Source organism: Pseudonaja textilis, chromosome 2 (genome assembly GCF_049901715.1).
Source record: "Pseudonaja textilis isolate UNSWEBS1 chromosome 2, rPseTex1.2, whole genome shotgun sequence".
NCBI classification, from domain to species: domain Eukaryota; kingdom Metazoa; phylum Chordata; class Lepidosauria; order Squamata; family Elapidae; genus Pseudonaja; species Pseudonaja textilis.
In genome coordinates this window covers 19,578,785-19,603,581 of record NC_141991.1, presented here as the reverse complement: position 1 = coordinate 19,603,581, position 24,797 = coordinate 19,578,785, and the positions used below count along the sequence as shown (strand labels likewise).

The 24,797-nt window shown below is 39.7% G+C and overlaps 1 protein-coding gene across 2 annotated transcripts in view; it reads right to left on the bottom strand.

Annotated features, from left to right (window-relative positions):
• Positions 1 to 4,682: 4,682 nt before the first annotated feature.
• TRIM39 (tripartite motif containing 39) overlaps positions 4,683 to 24,797 on the bottom strand; it is a 35,832-nt gene continuing 15,717 nt past the window's right edge. Inside the window, exons 5-8 of one of the 2 annotated variants that reach the window (XM_087928616.1) lie at positions 22,965 to 23,195; positions 21,094 to 21,116; positions 18,656 to 18,771; positions 4,683 to 8,601 (exon numbers count right to left, since the gene is read on the bottom strand). In XM_087928616.1, coding sequence (XP_087784742.1) covers positions 8,054 to 8,601; positions 18,656 to 18,771; positions 21,094 to 21,116; positions 22,965 to 23,195 — 918 coding nt within the window. In that variant the 3' untranslated portion in view covers positions 4,683 to 8,053. Of the gene's footprint in view, positions 8,602 to 18,655; positions 18,795 to 21,093; positions 21,117 to 22,964; positions 23,196 to 24,797 lie in introns of both variants that reach the window. The other variant, XM_087928617.1, reaches the window with a different exon arrangement.

Below are 24,797 nucleotides of genomic sequence, written 5' to 3'. Positions count from 1 at the left end.
TAGTAACATGGTTGTTAAGTGAATCTGGCTTCCCCATTGCTTATTAGAAGGTCGCAAAAGGTAATCACAGAACCCCAGACCACTGCATCTGCCATAAGTACATGCCAGTTGCCAAGCATCTGAATTTTGATCATGTGACCACGAGGATGCTGCAACAGTCGTGTGAAAAACGGTTATAATTTCTTTTCAGTGCCGTTTTTAATTTCGAAGAGTCAGTAAATGAATGGTTGTAAGCTGAGGACTTCCTGGAAGGAGGTGTAAATAACATTTATTACTGCAAAAACTTGGATGTCTGAGCATGAAAATACTTGGAAAGCGCTACTTGCCTAGCGAACGTTAATTTTTACAATGCATTAACTGTAACTTTTCTTCCTTGTGTGTTTGGGAATTTATTCCCTCCTCTGAACTCCATCAAATGTTGTTCATCCCTCTGCTTTCCTTCCTTTCATTTCCCAACTAATCATTCCCTTCATGTCATTCCGGATCAGAGCATGTATTTTTGTGTCTCTGCATAACAGCTGTTGGTGTGTGAGAGAATAGACGATATAAGTGAATGGGATCAATTAATTTTCTGATGATGATGTTATGCATTGAGTCCGATTTGTCAGTTCTATGGACCAAACCACTCCAACTTTTCCCCCATAAACCTTGCTTTCTCCCTATCCCAATGGGCACAGCTTATCTCTGTGGCTGAGCTTAATGTCTGTCCTTGCATTCCTTTCTTATCTGTTATGTGACCCTTTGCTTCTCTTCAATAATAAAGCTCCAGCTTTTCCCTTCTAAAATGGCATTGGTTTTTTTTTTTTTCCTAAACAGGAGCATTTAACTCCAATAGACAATACATTCCAAGCTTTGTGAAAATAGCCAATATTTGGACTTCCGGTTTGTCGGCTTCGGTGACAGCAGGGATTCGCCTTCTCTGCGATCCCGCCTGGGCTAGCCGCCTTGGTGCCTCCGATTCTGACGGATTTGGAGGCTAAGGCTGCCCTGTTGGGGCAGCTGAAGAAAGGGGGGATCCGGAAGGGGGTGAGGAGCGTCGCAACTCCCCCCCCAGCCGGCAATACCCCCCTTCTCTCAAGATGGTGCAGCGGTGGTCTTTTATGGCCACCATAAAGAAGCCGGCAATTGGATAAAGAATGCGCAGGAGGGAGAAGGAGTTTTTTTTTTTTTAAGGAAGTTTTTTCTTGGTCGAACTGGGACCTTAAGGACATATTTAACACCTGGGAAAGTAATGACTTGGAAGCTATAATGTTCCCGATTGATGTTCTCAGCTGCGAAGAAAAGTGACGAAAAGGGGAAGTTACTCTCCCTCCCTTATGGAATTAACAAATGGACAAGGGAAACCAGCCTTTTGATAGAAGGTAAAACCTAAACTCCTTTGTTATTAGTGGGAAGGGAGAGGCTTGGGAAAACAAATTTTTACTCTAAGACTTTGCTGGAGGAGATGCCTTGAAGATAAAGAGAATAGAAATTAATTCTAAGAAAGACTTAAAGCACAGATTGGACGTTTTTTCTTTCCCTAATTTGACTTCACCCCTAGAAGAGAAATTGTAAAAAGAAGAAGCTTGTACTCTGCCTGGACTGTTTGATGACTGTGGGACTTTGGGATTTTTGGGAACTGTTTTAAGTTTGGAAATAACTGTTTGGTTTAAGAAGAGGATACAGAAAGAGAAGAAGAAACAGTTTAAAATGGCTCTATCTCTTGATGAACTAAAAAAACATTTAAAAATAAAGAAAGAAGGCAAAGATGTTATGGGAGAAGCCCTTTGTTTCCTAGATATGGCGCTTGTCATGTGTCAACAAATTAAACAACAGCTGGAAGAAGCCGAGGAAGAAGAAGCCATTTTTAATGAACTAAACGGTGTGACTAAGAAAGAAAGGAGAAAGAGAGCAGCGAAAAGGAAGGACTTAAGAAATAAAAAAATGTTTATGAAAGAGAAAAAGAAGATGCAAAAACAACAGAATGCTAGAAAGTAAAAGGAAAGAGGAATGCAACAGAAAGGGGAAATCAAGAAGGCAGAGGTTTGGAGAGGAGGGGGTAAAAAGTTTAGGCGGGCTAAGAAGGAAAGGGAAAAGGGGGAAAAAGTTACAAAGGTATAAGACAAGATAGAGGAAAGGAAATTTTTTTTAGGGATAATGGGTAATATAAGGGATTTTTTTTTTTAAAAAAGGGGGGGATTCTGCAAAGTACACATGAGTATTGTAATAGTGGTATTTGTATTATAAGTAGATAATCAGAACTTTTTAAGATCTAATAAAAGACTAAAATATCAAGGTATAACTTTAAAAGGTTTAATAATGAATGATAATAAGTTTTAATAAAATACTAAAGGGAATGTTTAAAATATTAGTTTGAATATGGAGTTTAATGGATTAATGTGTTGATTGTTATGGATTTATTATTGTAATATTGGTTTCTGAAATAGTAGAATGTACTAAGCAGAATCTGATTGGGATTTAGGTGTTATTTTAAATTTTAATTTAGGGGAATGATAGAAAGGCATCATACTCCGATTAGTGATTCCAGGGGAAACTATTCTTTCTTAAATTGGAAATGAGACAGATGTAAATGGAGAAATGGACAAAAGATATAAAAATATTTTTCTTTAAAGCAAGATTAAATATATAAAACAGAATTAAGATGAGGCAAAGGTGGAGAGGAGTTATATAATAGATATAGAATGGTAAATAAGAAGGGTAATGGTATATAAGAAGAGCATGAATTCAATTGAAGTCCATACAAAAAGTGGTAATCTGGGGCCAAGTTACTTTCTAGAAGAAAGTTTTATGTTTTTATGTCTATGTCTTATGTGTGTGTGTTTAATTAAGAATTAAATAATAAAACCTCGGAGGAAGACTAGATGAGAATAATTATAAACAAGCCAGAGGAAAATATAAAGTTGATGACTGGATAGCAGATAAATCAGAAAGGAAATATGATTGAATAATGATTAAAGAGAAACTATGTGGAATTTGGTAAAGGGAATTTACGTGTTTATATGGAAATGGGATAAATTATAAGTACGTGATATAAAGCAATATGTTACCTGCCTTGTAAGGATCTACAATGGAAAGAGGTTTTATGTTTTTAATGTTTAATGATGTTTTGTTTTGTTTGTTTGTAAAATCAATAAAACTTGTTTAAAAAAAATAGCCAATATTTTATAAACATTATTAAAATTCGTACTGCCTTGACACAGGGATGAGGAACAAGAATCTGGTTTCTGATAGTGAAAAGACAGGGCTATTTAGCATTTTAAGATTTCCAGAAAATGAGGAATTTTTTTAATATGTACAAAATGATCAGAAGAAACAGGGCAGAATTGCTGCAGAATTACTTCTAAATAGAGAGGAGTAAATAGAGAGTCCTCAACTTATGGCTACAACTGAGCCTCAGATTTCCATTGCTAAGCAAGACAGCTGTTGAGTTTTCCCCCATTTTATGACCTTTCTTGCACAGATGTTGTGAATTACCACAGTTTAGTAACATGGTTGTTAAGTGAATCTGGCTTCCCCATTGCTTATTAGAAGGTCGCAAAAGGTAATCACAGAACCCCAGACCACTGCATCTGCCATAAGTACATGCCAGTTGCCAAGCATCTGAATTTTGATCATGTGACCACGAGGATGCTGCAACAGTTGTGTGAAAAACGGTCATAATTTTTTTTCAGTGCCGTTTTTAACTTCGAAGAGTCAGTAAATGAATGGTTGTAAGTTGAGGACTTCCTGGAAGGAGGTGTAAATAACATTTATTACTGCAAAAACTTGGATGTCTGAGCATGAAAATACTTGGAAAGCGCTACTTGCCTAGCGAACGTTAATTTTTACAATGCATTAACTGTAACTTTTCTTTCCTTGTGTGTTTGGGAATTTATTCCCTCCTCTGAACTCCATCAAATGTTGTTCATCCCTCTGCTTTCCTTCCTTTCATTTCCCAACTAATCATTCCCTTCATGTCATTCCGGATCAGAGCATGTATTTTTGTGTCTCTGCATAACAGCTGTTGGTGTGTGAGAGAACAGACGATATAAGTGAATGGGATCAATTAATTTTCTGATGATGATGTTATGCATTGAGTCCGATTTGTCAGTTCTATGGACCAAACCACTCCACATCTCCTGATCTTGCACTTCTTCGAGTTGTTTTATGCTCTGGCTGGTGTCAGCTTTGAAGGGTGTCCAGCCATTGTGTCCTTTGGCAGCCCGTTTTCCTTTTACCGCTAACACAATTGTTTTCTCCAGCGAATTCCTATGCATGACATGGCCAAAGAGTTTAGTGATTTTGCCTTCTAGGGACATGTCTGGTCTTATGCACTGCAGTACTTGCTTCTTAGTCACTTTTACTGTCCAAGGAAGTTACTTTTCTAAAATGAGTATTTTCTAACATAATTTTATTTAATTATTAATTCAATTGATATTTATATTTTCTAGTACTGAGTTCTTTTTTAAGGAATACAATTATAAGGAAAAATCCTAATGTGCATATCTCAGCTCATGGCCAGAATATTTTCAGGCTGAACTTTCCATATCATTTCTATAGCAATCCTTTTGTCGTCGTTTTTGTTTGTTTGTTTCAAGCATTAGTCTGAAATGGTCTGGATTGAACTTTGATACTTTTGGCTCATCTCAAATCTTAAGTTACACCCTGATACTTTCTAGGATGAGAAATCATGGACAGCCCACTGTCAATTAAAACAATTATTTTATTATTAATAATGTTGAAGGTACAACGCTGATATCTTGCATTAAGCTGTGGGTTAACTGTCAATACAGTCATATTCAAAGCTCCACCTTTTAGACTTTTGCATTCATGCACGTGCATACGTACATACGACACCTTCAGAAGGCAAAGCAAATTAAATTCAACAGGTCTGTCTAATTCTCAATTCCCAGATGGCCAACAACATTTATATGAGAGCCATCAAAACGTCGCTTTGTTTGTTTTGATTCTGACTGGCCAAGTACTAATTGGAGACTGGAATGAACTGAAAGATTCCAGGAGCAATATTTTCTGACATTCAAGAATTTTCACATTCAGTACAGCACTGATGATATTACCTAGTTGGACAATGAAATATCTGCAAACAAACAACCAAGCTCAGAAAGCAGCAAGGTCTTCACATTCAAAATATGATAGTCACTTCCATTTCTGAACTCCTTCAGCTATTCAGGAAAGCTCCCTCTGGGTGCGCTCTTATTTAACTCACACTTAATCTGTGATGGCTCAGCGGTTAAAGACGCTGAGCTTGTCAGCTGGAAAGCTCACAGCCTGAGTTCGAGACCCAAGCGCCGCAAGAAGGGGGGAGCTCCCATTTCTTGCCCCAGCTCCTGCCCACCTAGCAGTTCGAAAGCATGTAAAAGCAAGTAGATAAATAGGTACCACTTCAGGGGGAAGGTATCAGGGTTCTGTGCGCCATTGGTGTATAGCCATGCTGGCTACATGACCAGGGACAATGTCTTTGGACAATGTAGGCTTCCTTGGCCAAGAAATGGAGATCAGCACCATGCCCTAGAGAAGGACACGACTGAAAGGGAAAACCTTTACCTTTTAATCTAATCCTTGGCTATCAAGCAAGTTCTCTTTTCATGTAACAACTGCTTGGAAAAGGTAGGTATTTTTTAATGTTCAGGCGTCTGCAGCATATGCTGCAGAAGCTCTGAAAGGCCACTGCCAGCTCTCCCAGAAACAACAAAAGTAGACTGATCTTGCTCAACTCAGCATCTTCTACCCTGCAGATGTCTTTTTTTTTTTTTTACAGATAAAGTACTCCGAATTTCATGCATAATTTGAAAGAGAAATCTAATTGTAAACATTGAAAACTGGTTAAGGATCTGTGTGTTTTTCCCCCTTCAATTGTTTCATTTGGATTTTTTAAAAATCCAGAACAAAACCTTGGAGGCTAAAATGAAGGCAGCTGAGGTTCCATTGTCAAAAAGGCTGTATTTTTGTTAGGGGGTTTTTAGTTTGTTTTTTTGGTCAAAGGAGCAGGGAAGAGAATTACGTACACACACAGGCACATAGTATCTCCCACTTTATTATTTTGCATGCTGTTTAACCACGTATTTGCTGTTATCTTTTTCTGTCTGTATTTTAACATTTTGCCCAGATACTAATACAAAGCAAGGCAGGCTTTCTTTCAAAGATAGATAGCCTTTCACTGATGCTACTGGGCACATTAGGATTAAAGTTTCCACGATGTACAACCATTGGTCAAGTTATAAGCCAGGGGTATCAAACTCAAGGCCTAGGGGCTGGATCCAGCCCAGGGGGTGCTTAGATCTGGCCCAGGGGGCCACCCTGGAAACAGCAAAAATCTGGCCTGCAGTGCCTCTGCCGGTGAAAATAGAGTTCAGGAGAGACACACACGGCTCTCCCGAGCTCTGATTGTGGCCAAGACGGCCTCCTGCAGCCCTCTGCCAGCAAAAACAGAGCTCAGGGCGCTCCATTTTCTCTAGCAGAGGGCTGCAAGAGGCCATCCCAGCCAAAAACAAAGCTCGGGAACCCATTTTCACTGATCGAGCACTCGGGCCACAGGCGCCCCCGACACGAGTGATTTCAATCTGGCCACGTCCACCCTGGCCACGTCCACCCCCGACCCCCCGAGGTCAAACCTAACCCCGATGCAGCCCTCAATTAAATCGAGTTTGACACCCCTGGTATAAGCTGTCCCCTAACAAACATAAGAGAGCAATAGATTAGCCAAGATTATTTGAGAGGGACACAGATCCTGTAGCTAGCAGAGCCATGGCACATCACTGCACAGTCAAACCAATCTACCTGGATTCTGAATGTGCAAACAGCTTTTGGCTTTTGTCCAATGCCCATCTCCAGGAGAGAGATGCTTTTGAATAGTGGGAGAGAAGGTCGGTGGTCAGTTTTATACTGAAAATGTGCTCCTGTGCCTATTTTGGCTCAGCGGTACCTGTCAATGGGCATTCATTTATACTAAAGAAAGCCCAGGACAGGAGATTACATTTGTGGTGAAGTACTGGAAGACATTCAAATTCCATTGAAAGCGACTGTATTTCTGACCCCTGTTTTTCTTTTTGAATTTGAAGTTTCCCTGACTAGGCAAATGCCATAAGCTATTTGTCTCACCATCCAGATGCCCAACACTCAACTTATCTCTGAGGGAGTCTACAAGCATCTGAGGATACACAGCTGAAATGCCACAGGCCAAAATCTATGAGCTGGGAGATATTGTGCACTAGCCCTTCTGATGCAATCACAAATGCATTTCGACTCATAAGACACCCCGCCAAATGATACCGCCGGAAAGCAATTCCTTCGGTAGCTAAATCAATATCATGATTGACTCAATACTTTTTCTGTCGGAGCCCACCTCTGCCACTTGGTTGCAGCCACAAGTCAACAGTAAAGCTTCAGCGATCCTTGGTGGCTTTGAACAATCAGCTTGGAGAGAATGGTTTCCTTAGCTTCCTTGGTTTATAGCATTCTCAACTATGCACTACAGTTTCCTCCTATCCTGCATCCACTCGACCTGCCGGTAAAAACAGGCTGTCGAGAAATAATTTCCACCATTTATACAAGCAACGTTTAAGCATGTTTGTAACCCCTTCCAAGGGAGATTCCCCTCCCTCTACAGTGCACAGAAAACGGCTGCCTTTCCCACATTTGACCAGCTTTGCCCACTGCCAATGCAATCCTATATGGCCCGTTGCCAAACACTAGACTAAGCTTAACAGGTGTTCTTCCCCCAGATTTACCTGCAACCCAATATCTCAGAAACGGAAGTTGCAGATTACAGAAAAGGACAAGGTCTTTGCTTTAAACCTTAACAAAGGTTTGCCTTCTCCAAACCTTTCCTAGTGTAACGTCGCCTTGAAAAGGCTTAAAAGCCCAACATTAAACACTAGGCGTGAAAACCCTTCCCTTCTGCGATGCTTCGCTTCTGGCTGGGGACTGCACTGCTTAGTAGGCAGACCACTGCTGCTGGCTCTCTTTCCCATAGAGAAGCTGAGCTGGGAAAACTCTCTCTACACAATTCAAGGGCTAAGCGTAGCAAAGGAAGATGGGGATCAGGGCCATTTTGTTATTCCCAGTCCGTGGGCGGACGGAGGATTAGTGGGGCTGCATTCTTGCGCCCAGCCCGGATTCCTGGGTAGAAGAAAGGCCAAAGTTTCTCGGTGAAGATGTCGGTGAAGGTATACATGTGGGAACGGTCCGTCACATTGTAGAAGGAGAGCTTGCCTGCCTCGTAGTCCAGGAAGACGCCTACTCGCTTAGGCTTGACAGCAATGTGCAGCGGAGTGAACGGGGTTGTGGTAGCTGCGTATTTGTCTCCATTGAAGAGCCGTACCCGCCAATAGCCAGTCTCCGGGAGAGAGGTTGTCTCCCCCTTACGGCTTACTGAGTTCTTACAAACCCCCAGGGCCCAGTGAGTCTTTTCCCCCACCTCTACCTCCCAGTAGTGACGTCCTGAAGTAAAACCTACTGTGGCCAGCACACAAGGATAGATGGTAAAACGTTTCGGGCTATCGGGCAGATCTCGCAAGCGCTGCTCCACAAACTTGACGCTCTTGCGGTCCTCAGAGATCACTAAGTTGGGGTGAGCTGTTTCCGGGTCGAGGGTCAAATCTCCTGCAGGGGAAACAAAGAACATATATTCATCTCTGCCATTTCTCTCATGATTGGACTATGACAGTCTGTCCACTTGGCTCATTTTATTCCCCCAGCCGATTTGGACCGTAGCCATTACAAGTCTTTTAAGATCTGGTTTTTGCTATCAATTCCCCAGCCTTCCCCCATAGCAACGTTCAAGCAGGTTCTTTTACACAATGAAATGAGGCTGCAAATAATAATAATAAAAAAAGCAGCATCCACAACCGACACATGTGCACTTCAATCTCTAAGTAGGCTTGGACTTCCATGGAGTCGTCTTAGTTCTCCATAGTCCAGGGCTCTCCAACCTTGACTTGTGGATTTCAACTCCCAGAATTCCCCAGCTAGCATGGCTGGCTGAAGAATTCTGGGACTTGAAGTCCACAAATCATGCTGCCAAGGTTGGAGATTCCTACCAGTATGGTCCTCATCTGGAAGCCATTTTCTTCACTTTACAGAACAACTCAATGAAATGGAGAGCTATTACTTTATGACTGCCAGTTTGACAGTGAGAACAATGGAACAGAAGTTGCCCTCGGAAGTTGTGGGAGTGCCATCACCTGAGTGAGACCTTCAAGAAGAGATTGGACTGCCATTTGTCAGAAATGGTGTAGGGTCTCCTGCTTGGGTGGAGTAGATGACCTATAAGGTCCCTTCCATCTCTGATTATCTGTTATCTGCCATGCTGCCTTCAACCCCTGGAAGCAGGAAAAATACCTTGCAACCTTCAGAAGCATAAAAGACTCAAAACACATATTTAAAACATTTTCTTGGGGCAGCAGGCAAATCAAAGTGAGGACACAAGAGGATCTTCCTTTGATGAGGTATGCCCGAGACAAAAAAAAACAAAACCCTTTCAATTGAATGTCTTACTTTAGGAATGTTGGAAGACAACTGCAACACACAGACGGGGTGGGGCACACATATTTATTTATATACTCCTGTCCCCACCCAAAAAGATTCCTTACTTTTTGAATTTTAATTAAAAATACACTAGAAGTCAGTGCATCTTCTAAAGTACCAATAAAATATATTATTCTTCCAAGCGAGTCCCAGTTACCCAGCTAGCAGATATTTTGTTCACTGCTTAGCAGATATTTTGTCTTCTATGCTGTTTCCAAGTAGAATACACTACAAGAGCCCAAGGAAGGGCAATATGTGACTTGTGCTGTTTGTGAGATTACAAATCTAAAGTGTCCAACTTTTAACAGAAACCAAACAGTGGTATTAACTTAAGTATCAATGGATACCAAAATTCTAAACTCTGCCAATTGTTTTTAAAATCAGGCATTACTTTTAAAAAACTTTTTCATTCAAAAATTAAACAATAACAATCTAGGATAGTTCTATACTTTCAAGTAAATTGCTTGAAAATGTTTTTCTTAAATTATACTTCCCACATCCCCAAGACCTTGCTGCTAGTCTGGATGCCTTCGTTCCCATGGGTGCCCCATTACCTAGGAGAAACTGAACTGTGGTCTGATTCAGCAAGATAAAAACTGATTATTACCCGTACCTTTAGTTCTCTGAGTGGCCCTCTGTGAATTCAGAAATATAATTATAGCAGCCATACAGACATCGGTTGGACTACCTAGGATTTTAGGCAAAAACATATCCTTATACCAATAGGTATCTTTAGATACAAAGGTCACCAGTCTCATCAATTTAACATAACCTAATGATACCAACCAATATCATTGGCACCAGAACAGAATGCACTGTAGCACTAACAGATAAACTACTCCAATCAATAATTATGGGTAAGAAGCCAACACTTCATCTGTAATTCACAAACGTAGTGATTTATAAACCTTGTTCTTGGTGTGGAAGTGCTCAGAAAGGCGGAGGAGAGGAAAAGAGGAGTCTTTTCCGGAGCTAATAGCAATAAATAGTGCCTCATAAACACTGAGAACTGAAATGAAAGCTATTTGGCATTAAGGCTAGTAGAAGTGGCAGATTTGAGAAAAACAGCAGAACGTAACACTATCTTGATAAACTGACTTCACACTCAGTTGCTTTGCTGTGACAGAGCAAAGCTTCAGAATTTCAAGAATGCATTTCCATAGCAGTGGGTCCTTCCTTCCTCCCTCCCTTTCCTGCTATGTGATACAATAGAACGAAGATAAAATCATCTCCAGATTTAGGGTGTAGTGTGAATGTGTCAGCGTTCCAGGGAAACAAACTCCAACACCAAAACACTGAGACAGACATTTTCTCAAAGTTCCATTTTATTAGAGTTGTCATACTGGCACATCTAGGAAAACCCAAATCTGAGAATTCCAGGTTTTCCTCCAATAACTAAAAAAACACAAAATCCATCCCCTGCACCCATCACTCCATCACATGGCCCAGTCACCATCCGTTCCAACTTGAGACCTCCCTTAAACCACTCCTCATCCAGGTGCAGGAATAACATGACCTTGACTATAAAGGTCATGGAGCTGGAGCGCCCCGAGCCGGCTGGTTTCGTGGCTAAGCCACCCCGTAGAGGTGGTGAAGAGGGGGGAGACTGCCAGCAGGGTTGAGGAGAGCCGCATCTCTCCTCCTCAGCTGGCCATTACTCCCTTTCCCGAAGGCGGTTGCAGCGGTGGTCAGAAATGGCCACCTCAAAGAAGAACTTGACCGGAAAAGAATGTGCAGGACGAAGAGAAGAAAAGAAAGTTTTGGTTGACTGGGTTAAACTGCAAAAGCAACAACTAAGGTACCCTGGAATTTAAACTAAAAAAAAAAAAAGTAACATTGTTCCCAAAGAAGATTTTGAAGCAGCAAAGAAGAGAGAAAAGAGAAAGGATTCTTTTTTTTTTCTTCTCTTCCTTTCCCTATACTGACAGCTAAGAGATTTAAATGAGAAATTGGAAACAAAAAATCCACTTTGACATCAGTAGGCATTTAAGCTGAAAATAAAATGTCAAAAGGACAATAACGATTTCTGGATACTTAAAAGCTTTTAAAAGCAGGAAAGGAGAGAAAAAGAATAAAAGGGCATGATCTGGAAAAAAAGGGAGGAGACTGCCTGGAATTAAAAGGAATTTACAGTAAAACCTCAACAAGACTTCTAAAAGATACATTTTAACTGAAACTTGGCAACAAAATAGTAAAACCCCAGAAAGAGAAAGTGGAAAAAAGAAGCATGAAGAAACAGCTTGGGAGTATTTGGATTATTTGTTGATCTCTGGATTTTTGGTTATTGCATTTGAATGACTAAAATCAATTGGGTGGTTGTTTAAAAGTGTTTAAAATGGCACTACTTTTAGATGAACTGAAAATGGAATTTAAAAAGTACAAAGAAGGTGCACAAGAAAGGAGAGGTTCTTTTGGCTTCGTATTTCAATTCTTAGAAATGGAAATCTCGAACTATGAGAAACAACAAGAAATGCCTGCAGAACAAGAAGACTGGGACAAAGAAGAAGCCATCTTTAATAAACAAATAATTTTATGTGAGGGAAAAAAAGTAAAGGGCGGAAAGAGAATGAAAAGTTTAAGATTTGAAAAAACAACCAAGAAAAGGAATAATAACTTGAAAAATAAGTATAATATTAGAAAGCAACAGAAGAGGGGAATACAGAAGAGAATTAGAACTAGAGAGACAAGGGGGTAAAAAGGGGAGGGATAAGAAGAGAGGGAAGAAGGAAAGGAAAAGAAGTTATAAAGGACAGAAACAAGATATGGAGAAACAGGGCCTATTTAGAGATAATGGATGAAAATTTAATTGAAAAGGGGATTCTGCAAAGGTACATAAGATAGTATTGTTATATTAGAAATAGAAATAATTTTAGAAAATATGAAACAATGCATGATTAAAATGATGGATAAAATAGTTATTGTAATCTAGTAAAATGTTAATAAATAAATGAAATAAAATGAATGAGAGAATTGAATTAGGAAAGGATGGGAACATTTTAATTATTTAATGCTTTATAAAATATTAGGGAAGAGAAATAGTGAAAAAAATTAATTACGGAAAGCTTATAAGTGTTCCCAAGGAAGTATGATATTTAATAGAAAAGAAATGTTAAAGAGGTTAAGACTTTAATGAATATTAATGATAGAACTGAATTGGAATGGAATGAGTGTTTTAATTATATATATTTATAATCACTTTTTAAGAATATAGTGTGTATTTTAAGAATGTACCAAGCAGAATTCGATTGGAAGTTATGTATTATACTGAATGTTATAACCTCAAGGTATATATTGAAGCTTAAATAAGAGTTGAATGGATAAAATTAAAAGATATAAAGGTGCCATACTCCAATTAGTAACTACAGGAGAAAATTGGTTTAATGAGAAAAGAAAATATGAAATTGAAACAGGACAGACAAAAGTATAAATATAATGATTTGAATTGAGATGAGATAATTAAAATAAAATTGAGAAAATTAAGAGAGAAGAAAAACTATGTAGAAAATGTAAAACAGTAATAAGATATGGAATAGAACATAAAAGTGAACATGAAATTGAGTTTGTGTCTGTATGAAGTGTAACCTGGGACCATGCTATTTTCAAAAAAAGATGTTTTATTTGTATCATGGTTTTTTTTTTTGTGAAAACCCAAATAAAATTTTCAAAAAAAAAAAAAAGAATGCTATTATGTCTAACAACAACCATTCTACAAAATCCCCCCTCCCAATTTCCCAGGCACAGGAATGTGGCAGTATGGAAGCTTTTGGTGCTAATATGGCTTCCAAACAAAGCTGACAGAATGTTCTAAACTGTTGAATGTGTTAGTGAAATAATCTGCAAAGGAGGGGGGAAAAATTTAGAGAGGTAAGAAATACGTGGCTGAAGGATGGAGCTTGGATGGGGGAACAACTCTGAGAGCAGGTATCTCCCTCCCTGTACAAATTAAAGCAATTGCCATGAGGAAGGTAATTTTTCCCAAGGAATGATAAAAAACAAGTTTTTAGCTCAACAGATTTAAATGTAAATATTGAAACTCCAGGCTAGAAGCAAAGAAGAGAGAGAGAGACTCAATAATCTCTTCGTGAACGGTATTATCTGAGAAAATGGAAGCACTGCCTATCTAAACATGGATGTTAAGGTGACATCCACTTTTATTGAGGAAAAAAAAGAGACTTGCGATGCTGGAAATAACAAAAACAACCAAGTATAAAATGGTAACATAATGCAAACTTCATGGATGTCTGCCATCCAAAGTATACCCTTTACAGGCAAAATGTCTGTGTTGTATTAAAGTCTTTCCATCTGAAATCAAGTAGAATTCAGGTCTCAATCTGCCACACCATGAATGTGAGTGGCAGCAAATCCAGGTATTTCATTCAGTCCTTATAAAGTTCCAACAAGTTTTTGGTAGACAGATGTGTGCTATTATAGTAAACACAGAACCATGTAAACCATGTAAATCAGTTGTGTGTCTTTGACTTGAAATATTCTGGTCACAAGGATGAAAAGGATTTTGGAGCCTCTTAACCAGCTGCAATACTAATGTAGAAACTGAGTTTGGCTACAGTGGCAAATAGAACACCTGCTGGAGGAACAATGCCAGAAAAGTGTAACTACATCACTTTATCACTTTCCATACACATCATGTAAGCAAGGACCAGGAGGGTCAAACTCGCAGCCTACGGGCCAGATAGGTCACGTGCTAGACACCCCCACCCCTATTTTAACAAATGGGAAAAAAAGTCACGATACGTCATGTGATGATGCAAGTTTAACACCCCTGGATTAGAGCATCTGATGGGCATCCAGGAACCTTCATCACTTCTTTCATGCATCAGTTCCAAAGGTGTAGTGAAAGTAATAATTAGGGGGAGAAGTTGGTTCCTTCCTGCCCATGTAACTGTGTTGCCCAACAGGGATACTTCCAACAGTAATACTTCCAAAAATAATTAAGTCTTAAATAGCATTAGAGGTCTTCGCTTGTTGATATGAAACATCTTTCCTCTTTAACTATGACCCTTTTATTCCTAGGAATAGACAATATGTCCACCATTTTATGAAACAGAATCCAGAATCAGAGCTGGAGAGGCGGGTTTGATCAAATTGTGTGTCTTCTACCAAATTGTCCACATATTCCAGTGACGTACCTACTCTTCTAGGACGTAAAGTGCCATCTGACCGATATTTAATATCTTTGTAACCAGTAGGAGGTACCAAACACCAAAGTCACAAAAGGAGTCTTGTAATTTGCACTCTTGTGATTCAGGAGGTATAAGAACACATGAGCAAAAACTGGACTCAAGGAACGGATACATGGGACCAGTGTAGAGATTGTATCCACTTTGTCTGAAGTCAATCTCGACGATCTTAGTTACAAGGGATTCTGGAACCTGAGAGAAAGAGAAGTACGATTCCTTCTGAAGTCAACTTTCAAGCTTATGTACTCAAGCAAGAATAGGGCCATACATATGCCCTACATAATTATTTTCTGGTGGAAATTATCAACAGCCACGCTGACTGTTTGATAATCACCTTCTCATGCTTGTAGAGATGCCACTATTGCTGTTATAGATATTGAAAAACCACAAAGCCATGGTTTAGCTGAAGGCGAGTCATCAGGATTTTTGATGGCTGAAAATGGTATTGATGTGAGAATATACACCTACAATATCAAGCCAGGTTGACAGATGTAAAGCACTGCCCTTCTTGTAATGGTGGAAGGATAACATGGAATATCCTGAATGTTGATGAGAGGAAACAGTTCCTCATGTCCAGGATGAGCCCCAAGTGTCTGTTCTTTGGTCTAGCAACATAGCTAGAATAAAAATTCTGCCAGATGTCATGGGAAAGTCTCTATTGTGTCTTTGAATAATAGCGTATGTATCTTCCAGAAAAATGACTGACTGACTAGGATGGGACTACAAACTCAATGAAGGCTACCCAACTGATTATAGTTGACAATGAAGGCTACCCAAATGATTATAGTACTTGCAATTCAGGTGATCCATAAATGGGCCAAAATCATCACAGTCCTGTTGTCTACTGCAATTGCTGCTTATGAGACTGAAAGAATTTCCTTCAAGACTTTTTATCCTTGGAACCGAGGTGCAGTTTTCTTTAATACATTTAACTGTGAAGTGATTAGAGAATGCTTGAGTGAGTGTTTAATTCCATTACTGAGAACAAAAAAATTTGATTTTGCTGAAAATCCATGAAGTTTCAAGCGTATGCATCACATCCAGTACGCCCTCCATTTAGAAACTAAATAGTCCACTCTACTAAAGGAAACGCTTACAATATTTTCTTCCTTTGGTCTGTGAACATAGCTAGGAAAGATGGTAGAGGGCTAATAGGTTTAACTAAAAAGATAAATGCAGCAGATAATATATTTGGCAGTGTAATTTGTTCTGTATACCTCTAGTTCTGTACCGTAGGCTTGTGCTACACGCAATCTGCCTCTAAATATTATAGAAAAACAGTGCTGCTTTCTTTCCTTCAATAACATAGTAAAAAAAATTAAAAATACAGATTATAATCCATTAAGGGCAATCTTCCGAGTGCTTCCATGAACTCCTTTCCTTCTTAATCCACTGGAACTGAATGTTGTCTGTTCTGTGAACATGACTGTGGTGCCTCAACAATGACAGTATGTTAGAAAAAGAACTGAGAGCCATCATCCTTGACTTTTGATACGCTGCAATTTGGTTGTGTTGTCCCATACTACTTGGAAATCCAGATCCTGTAGAGACAAATCAGGTTGTTCAGGGTTTAAAATGTGAGATCCTTGAGATTCAGTAGAAACTTCAGTTCTCCGAGGGAAGGAAAAAGGACTTGTACCTCCACATTCTGCAGATCAACATCGGAGATCAGTTAAGAGGATCTGGAAGCATTTTCCAATCTTCTGACAAATTCTCCAGAAGATGTGCCATTGTGTCAGTGCATTAAAGATGGAGACTGCTTATTTGGAAAGTCTGGTGGTAGAAGAAGCTTCTGCAAGAACCATTCTCCCATCCTCCACAGGTATACTTGGTGAATAATTATTATATGCATGTATTAAATGTGTGCAGAACATCCTAAATGATGGAAGGTAAAATGAGATTACATAGCCCTGTCTCAAGAAGTGGCAAATGGTAACAATGTAATAAATGCTACCGTTTGTGGTTTTATAAAATGTGGGATCTTCAATAGGTCATCTGAGATCAAGGAAAAAGTAACACTGATAGGATCGCTGTATTCCAAAGAACAGAAGGGGCTGCTTTCAAATCACCCTTTCAAGATAGATTCTTCTCAATTGAATAGGTATGAAGAGGATCTAGTTCCAAAGGCTTGTTTATACTCAGTGTCTGATGCATCTTGTTGCAGTGTCCAACAATAGTCAGCCAGCTCTGATGGATTCCAGTTGCCCTGATACCATTTTTCTCACCGTGTTCATCACTGAATGCACTATATTTTGGAGAAAGAAGTCCAAGTGTGAATGCAGAAAATGAATCTTCAATGACATGTTGCACTTCACGATCTTGTATGCTGTAAGAAGTTTGTCAACCAGCTGAATATAGTTTGTTGCTGTATAGTTGCGAAAAACATTCTTATCAACATCCTTGAATGCTTTTCACATGATTTTCTCTGGCCCCACTAACACATCTTCAAACCATTTGTTACTGACGACATATCTGATCTGTGGACCAACAAAAATTCCTTTCTTAATCTTGGCATCAGTTATTCTTGGGAACATTTGTCTCAAATAACGAAAACCATCATCTTCCTTGTTCATCATTGTCATAGAATTTTTCATCAGTCTTGAGTTTTATGTGGAGTGGAGGAAATAATAACTGTTGGGTCAACAAGAGGTTCACCTGCCATGTTTTTCAGTCCTGGAACCAAATGTTTTTAGCATGGCCATTTCTTTTTAATGTAATACGAATCCCTTGCATGGCTGTCCCAATTGCATATGTAACAACAGTTCGTTGTTCATTGTTCAGTTCCATGAAGCCGAGCCAATGCTCTTAGATTTCTAAAGATATTCCAGAAGTATTCATGTGTTTCTTTCGTATCTGCAGCATTGTCAACAAGTGCTGAAGATTGTACATTGCCTTTGTGTAAAAACAGAAGATTATCTATAGAACTGTACATGATACGAAAACCATAGATTCTTCTCAATTTTCTTCTCAGGTTATTTTTGCAATTAGCAACCAAAAATCTATAAGATAACACCAAAAAGATTTTAGGGAGCAAAATGTTTGTTGTCTAGTGAAATCAATAAGCTACAATTTGGCAGACAAATAAGCAGCTAAAAGTATAAGACATTTGTTTTGATATATAAGCCATGCAGCAGCTGGTTTTCTGAGGAAATGTTCTTTATTTACAAAAAGTCTACACTGGGTAACATGACTAGTTCGAATTGCCTTCCAAATTTGCTACCTTCCTGATGTATTGTGATAGCAAATTCCATAATTCTCAGAAATAAATCTATAAAATAACAGATTGTAAAAGACATTAGCAATTGTTATTTCACAGCATTGTATGATAGATCATTAGAGATACTGGGAGATCCAGCTGACAAACTTTTCTGATTAATGCTTTTTGTCCCAAAGTATAACCCAAGGGATATAGCACTTCTGGATGCCACAATCTTCCTTAGAAAACGGATGGTTTTGCCTGGAAATGTGCCACATTCTCCAGAATAAACATTTGGAGCAGGAAGTGTACTCCCACAGGAGCAGCCAGAGGCATTAGCCTTCTAATAAATGGACACTGTGTAATAGTTGCAATGCCCGTGGTGATTATTTAGTGAACGGGCAAATACAGGTAGTCCTCGCTTAACAACAATTCATTCAGTGACCGTTCAAAAATTACAGACCTCCCAGGGTCTCCCCCATCCCGAGACACTCTGAATGCCATTTAATGTTCAAGCCTGGGAAAGCCAGGATGTAGCTATAAAGTCAGACCGTGTAGTGACCTGCTCAATGGCCTCGAACCTATAACCAAAATTACAGACTCAACCATGGTTGTAAGTCGAGGACTACCTGGCAGATTCCAGATCAAAAAGGCTAGTCTTTCTTCCTTAAAGCTCTTTCCGTCCACACGGGGGGGGGGCAGGGGTGGGGACACCGGAGGCAGAGTCGTAACTCACCTGTGAGGCTCTTAATAATTTTGCGCAGGACAAAGTACTGCCTTGGGAAACTGTAGAAATTCTTTTCCAGCTCAATGGAGACCTGACTCGACCCTTGGGCTTCCGCCTCCTCACATCTGCAAGGAAAAGGACAGAGCAACTGGGTACAATCCAGTCAGCCTCAACTCTCAGAATGCACCCCACTTTTCTCTTCTCTTTTTTTTTTAAAACACCAGCCTATCTCTGCCTAAATAAGGCTTTACCTGGCTTCCTAGCCAAAGCTGGTAAACAGGCCACACTCCCGAAACAACTTTCTCTGCTAGTTGCAGATAGTCCGTGACTTACAACGGTTCACTTAGTGACAGTTCAAAGTTACAACAGCACTGGGAAAAGAAAGTGATTTATGACCGTTTTCCCACATTTATAACCCCTGCAGCATCCTCAAAATTTGGACGATTGGCGAAGGGCACGTCTTTATGACAGTTGCCGTGTCCTAAGGTCATGTGACTCCCCTTTTGTGACTCCACAGTTCAATGGGGAAGCCAGATTCACTTAACAATTGTGTTACTATCTTAACAACTTGATGATAGTCCCAAGGAGGACAATGAGGAAAACTTACTTAACAACTGTCTTGCTTAACAACAGCAATTGTGGTCGTAAGTCAAGGACTATTTATAATCAGGTTGGATTGAGGAAGATCTGTTCAGCTACACCAGGGGGGGTCTCCAACCTTGGCAACTTTAAGACTTGTGGATTTCAACTCCCAGCAAAGCTGGCTGAGGAACTCTGGGTGTTGAAGTGTACAAGTCTTAAAGTTGCCAAGGTTGGAAGACCCCTGAGCTACACATCTTGAGCAAACCTCTGTTTCACATCTGCACCTTTATTGAATTGAATTCCAGAGTTATCCGATTGTGGCCAAAGACACAGAAACACAGAAAACTAATGGCAGAAAAAGATGGTCTAGTGCAGGGGTCGCCAACCTTTTGGACCTCAGGGACCACCAAACTCATTTTAGATCACTACTAACCGGTTCTGTGGGCATGGCCTAATTTGTGGTGTGGCTTGGTGGTCATGTGACTGGCTGGGTATGGCTTGTATATAAATATTATAAATATTTATATAAATATTAGATATAAATAATTATATAAATAATAATAATATAACATAATTAAACAATATAATTATATAATATAATATAATTAAATAATATAATAAAATAATTATATAAATATTTAATATTTAAAATATTTATATAATATTTATATAAATATTATAAATATTGATATAAATATTGATATTTTTTTTGTAAAAAAAGAGCAACTTTTACCCAAAATCAGGCAAAGCAGGCAGGCAGATTGAGTTGCTCACAGAATCACAGATTCATTCAGAAATCTATCTATCTGCCATTGGCTAGCTCAGACAGTCACATAAAATTTGCTTGCAAGCAAACTCACAAAAATTAACTCACAACACACCATGTATGTAAATATTGATTTTTTTATAAAAAAGAGCAACTGTTACCCCAAATCAGGCAAAGCAGGCAGATTGAGTTGCTCACAGAATCATTGAGTGATCTATCTATCTGCCATCAGCTAGCTCAGTCTCTCAAATTTGCTTGCCGTGAGTCTGCACTGAATTTGCTTGCAAGCAAACCTTCAGTCCTAAGGGAGGTTCAGCTGTGCTTAAAAGCAGAGCTGAAGATCTAAAGAGTAGATAGAAAGCAAGAAATCCAACCATTTCCTGCTTCCTAGCTAATCTAAATCTCCCAGCAGAGCAGAACAGATGATGGCCGGAAAAAAGAAAAATAGCAATTTAGCAGGCAAGTTTGTCGGGTAAGGAGTGGACGGGGAGGGTTTCCGCAGGCCATGTGGGCGGTGCAGCCTTGTGTTTCTGCGCAGCCTGGATTAATTGCTTTGGGGGGATGCTCTGGGAGTGAGATTTCTCTGCGGCCCACCAAAATTTTCTCAATTTTCTCAAGCAACCGCTGGTCTAGTGGTCTATCCACAGTCTGCCATTTTGAGTTTTTTGTTTGTTTTTACTTTATTTATAATAAGAGCTCGATGTTGTATGCTTACTGATAACATCGAAACAGATGCTACAAACTACTTTTAGTAATGTATTGCAAATAAAATTCACATTAAGCTAAATGGACATTTTTCTTGGTATTATTTTTTTTATTAGTCCCAAAATGCAATTCAAAGCCCAAGTATCATAGTAAATGTCACTAAAGATGGTGAATCCTGGTGTAAAGTATCCCACCTTAATTTCACTTTAAAAAATTAAATGAATTTTAAAAATGGTGTCAATATAGGAACACATACACATTTCTCCAGATACTCAACTTTGACTTTCATTTTTAAGTTAGTTGTATTGCTTCTCTAGTGATAACAACAACAATCTTGCCAGCCTCTATAAGACGTAGTTCAACTGAATTCATTGAAAAGGAATTTGTTCCTTACCTCTCAAATATGCTCCTCGCGTCCTGTATAAAGACAGGAAATAATATTAAGATTTCATCTGATCTTATGAAAACCCACATATTAAATTTAAAAATCCCACTTGCATAGGAAGTTATTACACCAAAAGGATTGGCACATGGGATGGGGATCCCATCAACTTATTCTGTCCTCTCACAACAGGTTTGCAGAGTTAGAAACCAACACATTTAAACAGGAAGCCACAAGAACTATACAACTTACATTCACAAAGGCAGAGAAATGAGCTCTAGCCTCATCAACCATCAAATAAATATTAGTTAAAAGAGGATGTACAGAGGAAACAAGATAGGCTTACACAACCTTGACAGGTAACCTAAAGCTGGCATTTGAAATCACTTCAAATGAAAGAAAACTGCAATTGTGAAGCTGTAGCAGACACTCAAAGCTAATTAAATTTCCCTGTGTGAACACGCAGTATTGCTTCTTTTATTTCAATCATTTTTCCTAGCTATTTAGATGAGCATTTTGGCATACTGTGTAACGGTGTGGTATGCTGGATGCTCTGCAGTAGATAAGAAGATGCTCCAGAAAGTTATAAACACAGCACAAAAAATCATTGGTTGCTCTCTTTCTTCTTTGGAAGAGATTGCGAAGACCAGACTCCTCTCTAGAGCACTAAAAATCTCCACAGATTGTTCTCATCCTGGTCATTCATATTTCGAACTGTTACCATCAGGGAGACGTTATAGTTGTCTTAAAATGAGGACTAATAAATTGAGAAACAGTTTCTTTTCCAAGGCAGTAACTGTCTTGAATCAAACAGTGCATTTGTGATTTAGTCCTATCTATATAGTGGCATTTTTAAACTATTTAACTTACTAAATGTTTAGATTAGGTTTTTATTTTTGTTGTTGTTGTTGTTATTATTATTATTATTATTATTATTATTATTATTATTATTATTATTATTATTATTATTATACACTCTGTAGTGTGATTGTGATGTGTAAATATCAGCTTGTAATTCTTGAGCCTTCTAAGGGAAGGAATGAACACTTTGGCATAAGTTTAGACTTACACAGATGGAAGAGTCCAGCATTCCTATTAAAGGCTTCCAACAATGCTGAACTCAGATTTAAGGAAGCCCTGACTCAACCACCCTCTTCCCAAATCTTGAATTTATTCTTTACATCATTCAACTTAACTATCCTTTACCCACTGTAAAATGCAGGTAAGTCCTCAATTTATGACCAAAATTGGGACTAGAATTTCAGTTATAAATTGTTGTGGTCAGAAATTGAGAAATCCATGTGACTGAATCCAATTTTTTGACCATTTTTATGGTGGTTGTTAAGCAAATCACACAGTTGTTAAGTGACTCCATTCTCCCCAAAGGGAGGTTTATTTGTCAAAAATCAGCAAAATAAACAACTTCACAAATCTCAGCTACATGACTGCAGGATATGACAACTGTTTGTGATAGTGAAGCACCAAAAAATGTGGCTGTGGAGGGGCCTGGTGCAACATTTTACAACAGCTGGAAAGGCTTTATGGGCTATAAAGCACCCTTTCCAAGGTCATTGTAACTTTGAATGGTCATTGAATGTCCAGTCATAACTCGAGACTACCTAGAAACAGCTAGGTTAGCCAGGCACTTAAGTATGCTGCCTTGAGTTCTTGAAAAGTTGTACAGATATGTTCTCAGAAAGCATTTTCCTGTGGAAATTTCTTGAAACTCTCCCAGATTTTTCCCTCCGATTCTAAACTCGCTTTTTTGTTATATGCCCAAACAATCCGAATTATACCAGAAGTGCCCAGTTTCTCCCCAGAACACACGTTGTTCTGAGATTCACAGACAGAAGCACTTAAAATTTCTGGGGATGAACTCATACCTTGAGCATGTCCATGCCTGACTGCAAACACTTTTCCTCGATTTCAGTGATAAGACTGTTGAGGGCAAATCGTTGTTCTGAAAGCTCCGTCACATTTTCCTTCAACTTCTGTAAAATTTCCCTCTCCTCGTTTTCCAGGCGTTGCATTAATATGTCCTGCTCGTCTGCTAGAAACAGGTGTAGCTCCTCAAACTCATTAATGATGAGCTGACGGCGGTCCTCAACCTTCCGCTGCAGATACATAAGAAGAAAAAGTTGGATAATATTGGGAAAAAAACATTTCTATGTCTTGTTTCTTGAGCTTCTTGGACAGGCCAGTTATTTTTAATGAGCTTTAGTACTATGGCATTACTTTTCTGGATGTTCTTAATGCCTCTAAATATCTCTGAAGAATTTATATTCAGACTCCTATCGGAGAAATTATCTTTCCAGGTAGTCCTTGACTTACAATTGGGGACAGAATTTCCATTGTTCAGCAATGGAAGTGAGTTAAGTGAGTTGATTTTACTGTGTTTCTCATATAATAAGGCCGGGTCTTTTTTTTTTTTTTTTTTGAGCCCCGAAAAAAACGGCTGTCTTTTCGGGGGTGAATTAATTTCTTCCCCCCCTCCCCTCCACGCACCAGTGCTGTCTCCAACAACAGCGGCAGCAGCGGGGGGAACCATGGAAGTTACAGAGGTGGCTCCCCCACCTGAGAAACGGCTGAAATGCTTCCACGGTTCCCGCCGCTGCTGCCGCTGTTGTTGGAGACAGCGCTGGCGAGAGAGGGACAGCTGCAGCTCAGCCTGGGTGCTTGGAATGCAGGAACGGGCTGCTGCATTGGGACTTTTGCAAACTTGCAGAGCCTGAGGCTGGAGCACCAAGGGTAGCAGCAGCAGAGACGCTCACTCGGCTCTTCTCACGCCCACCCAGCCACTCGGGATTAAACCAAAACGCAGCGTGTGGCACTCCCAGGTACCTCAAAATCTTTTTTTTTCCCTGTTGTTAAAGGGATGGGGGAAAAGCGGGAGCAACTCAGACGCTGTTGTTGGAGACGGCACTGGCGAGAGAGGCGCCAGCATCAGTGGTAACCGTGGAAGCTACAGAGGCCTGAGAAGCGGCCAAAACACTGGAGGACATCCACGCCGACGCCGCCCGCTGACCTGGGTCTGCAGCAAAGTCGCTAGGTGGGGGTAAGGGAGCCCTCCGTGCTCCACCATGATTGGCTGTTAGGAGCGGCTGATGGTGAGGCATAGCTGCCCGTGGGGCACTCCTAATGGCAAGTTCCCCACGCCTCCCCCCCCCCCCCAATTTTGCATGTTTTAAACTAGGCTTAAATTTGGGGGGGAGGGGCTTAATTTCATTTTATGCCTAGAAAACATGCTGGGTCTTCCTATGGCGGGGGCGTATTGTTGGAGAAACATGGTATGTCCTTCGTGCCATGGTTAGGCACTTGTTAAGAGTCACCTGCACTTGTTAAGAGTCACCTGGTCGTTAATGAGAAACTAACTTCCCCTATTGTCTTTGTTTGCCCCAAGCTGGCTGGGTAGGTTGCAAATGGTGATCATGTGATCCCTGGAACGACAAGCCTTGTAAATATATGCAACGACAAGCCTTGTAAATATATGCTGGTTGCCAAGTGCCTGAATTCTGTTCATGTGACCATGAGGATACTTTGACGGTTGTATTTACGAGGGCCAGTTATAAGTCTTTTTTTTTTTCAGTGCCATTGTGACTTTGAATGATCACTAAATGAATGGCTATAAAACAAGGACTACCTGGGGCTCTTCCGGTTTGTCGGCTTCGGTGACAGCAGGGATTCGCCTTCTCTGCGATCCCTGCTGTGCTAGCCGC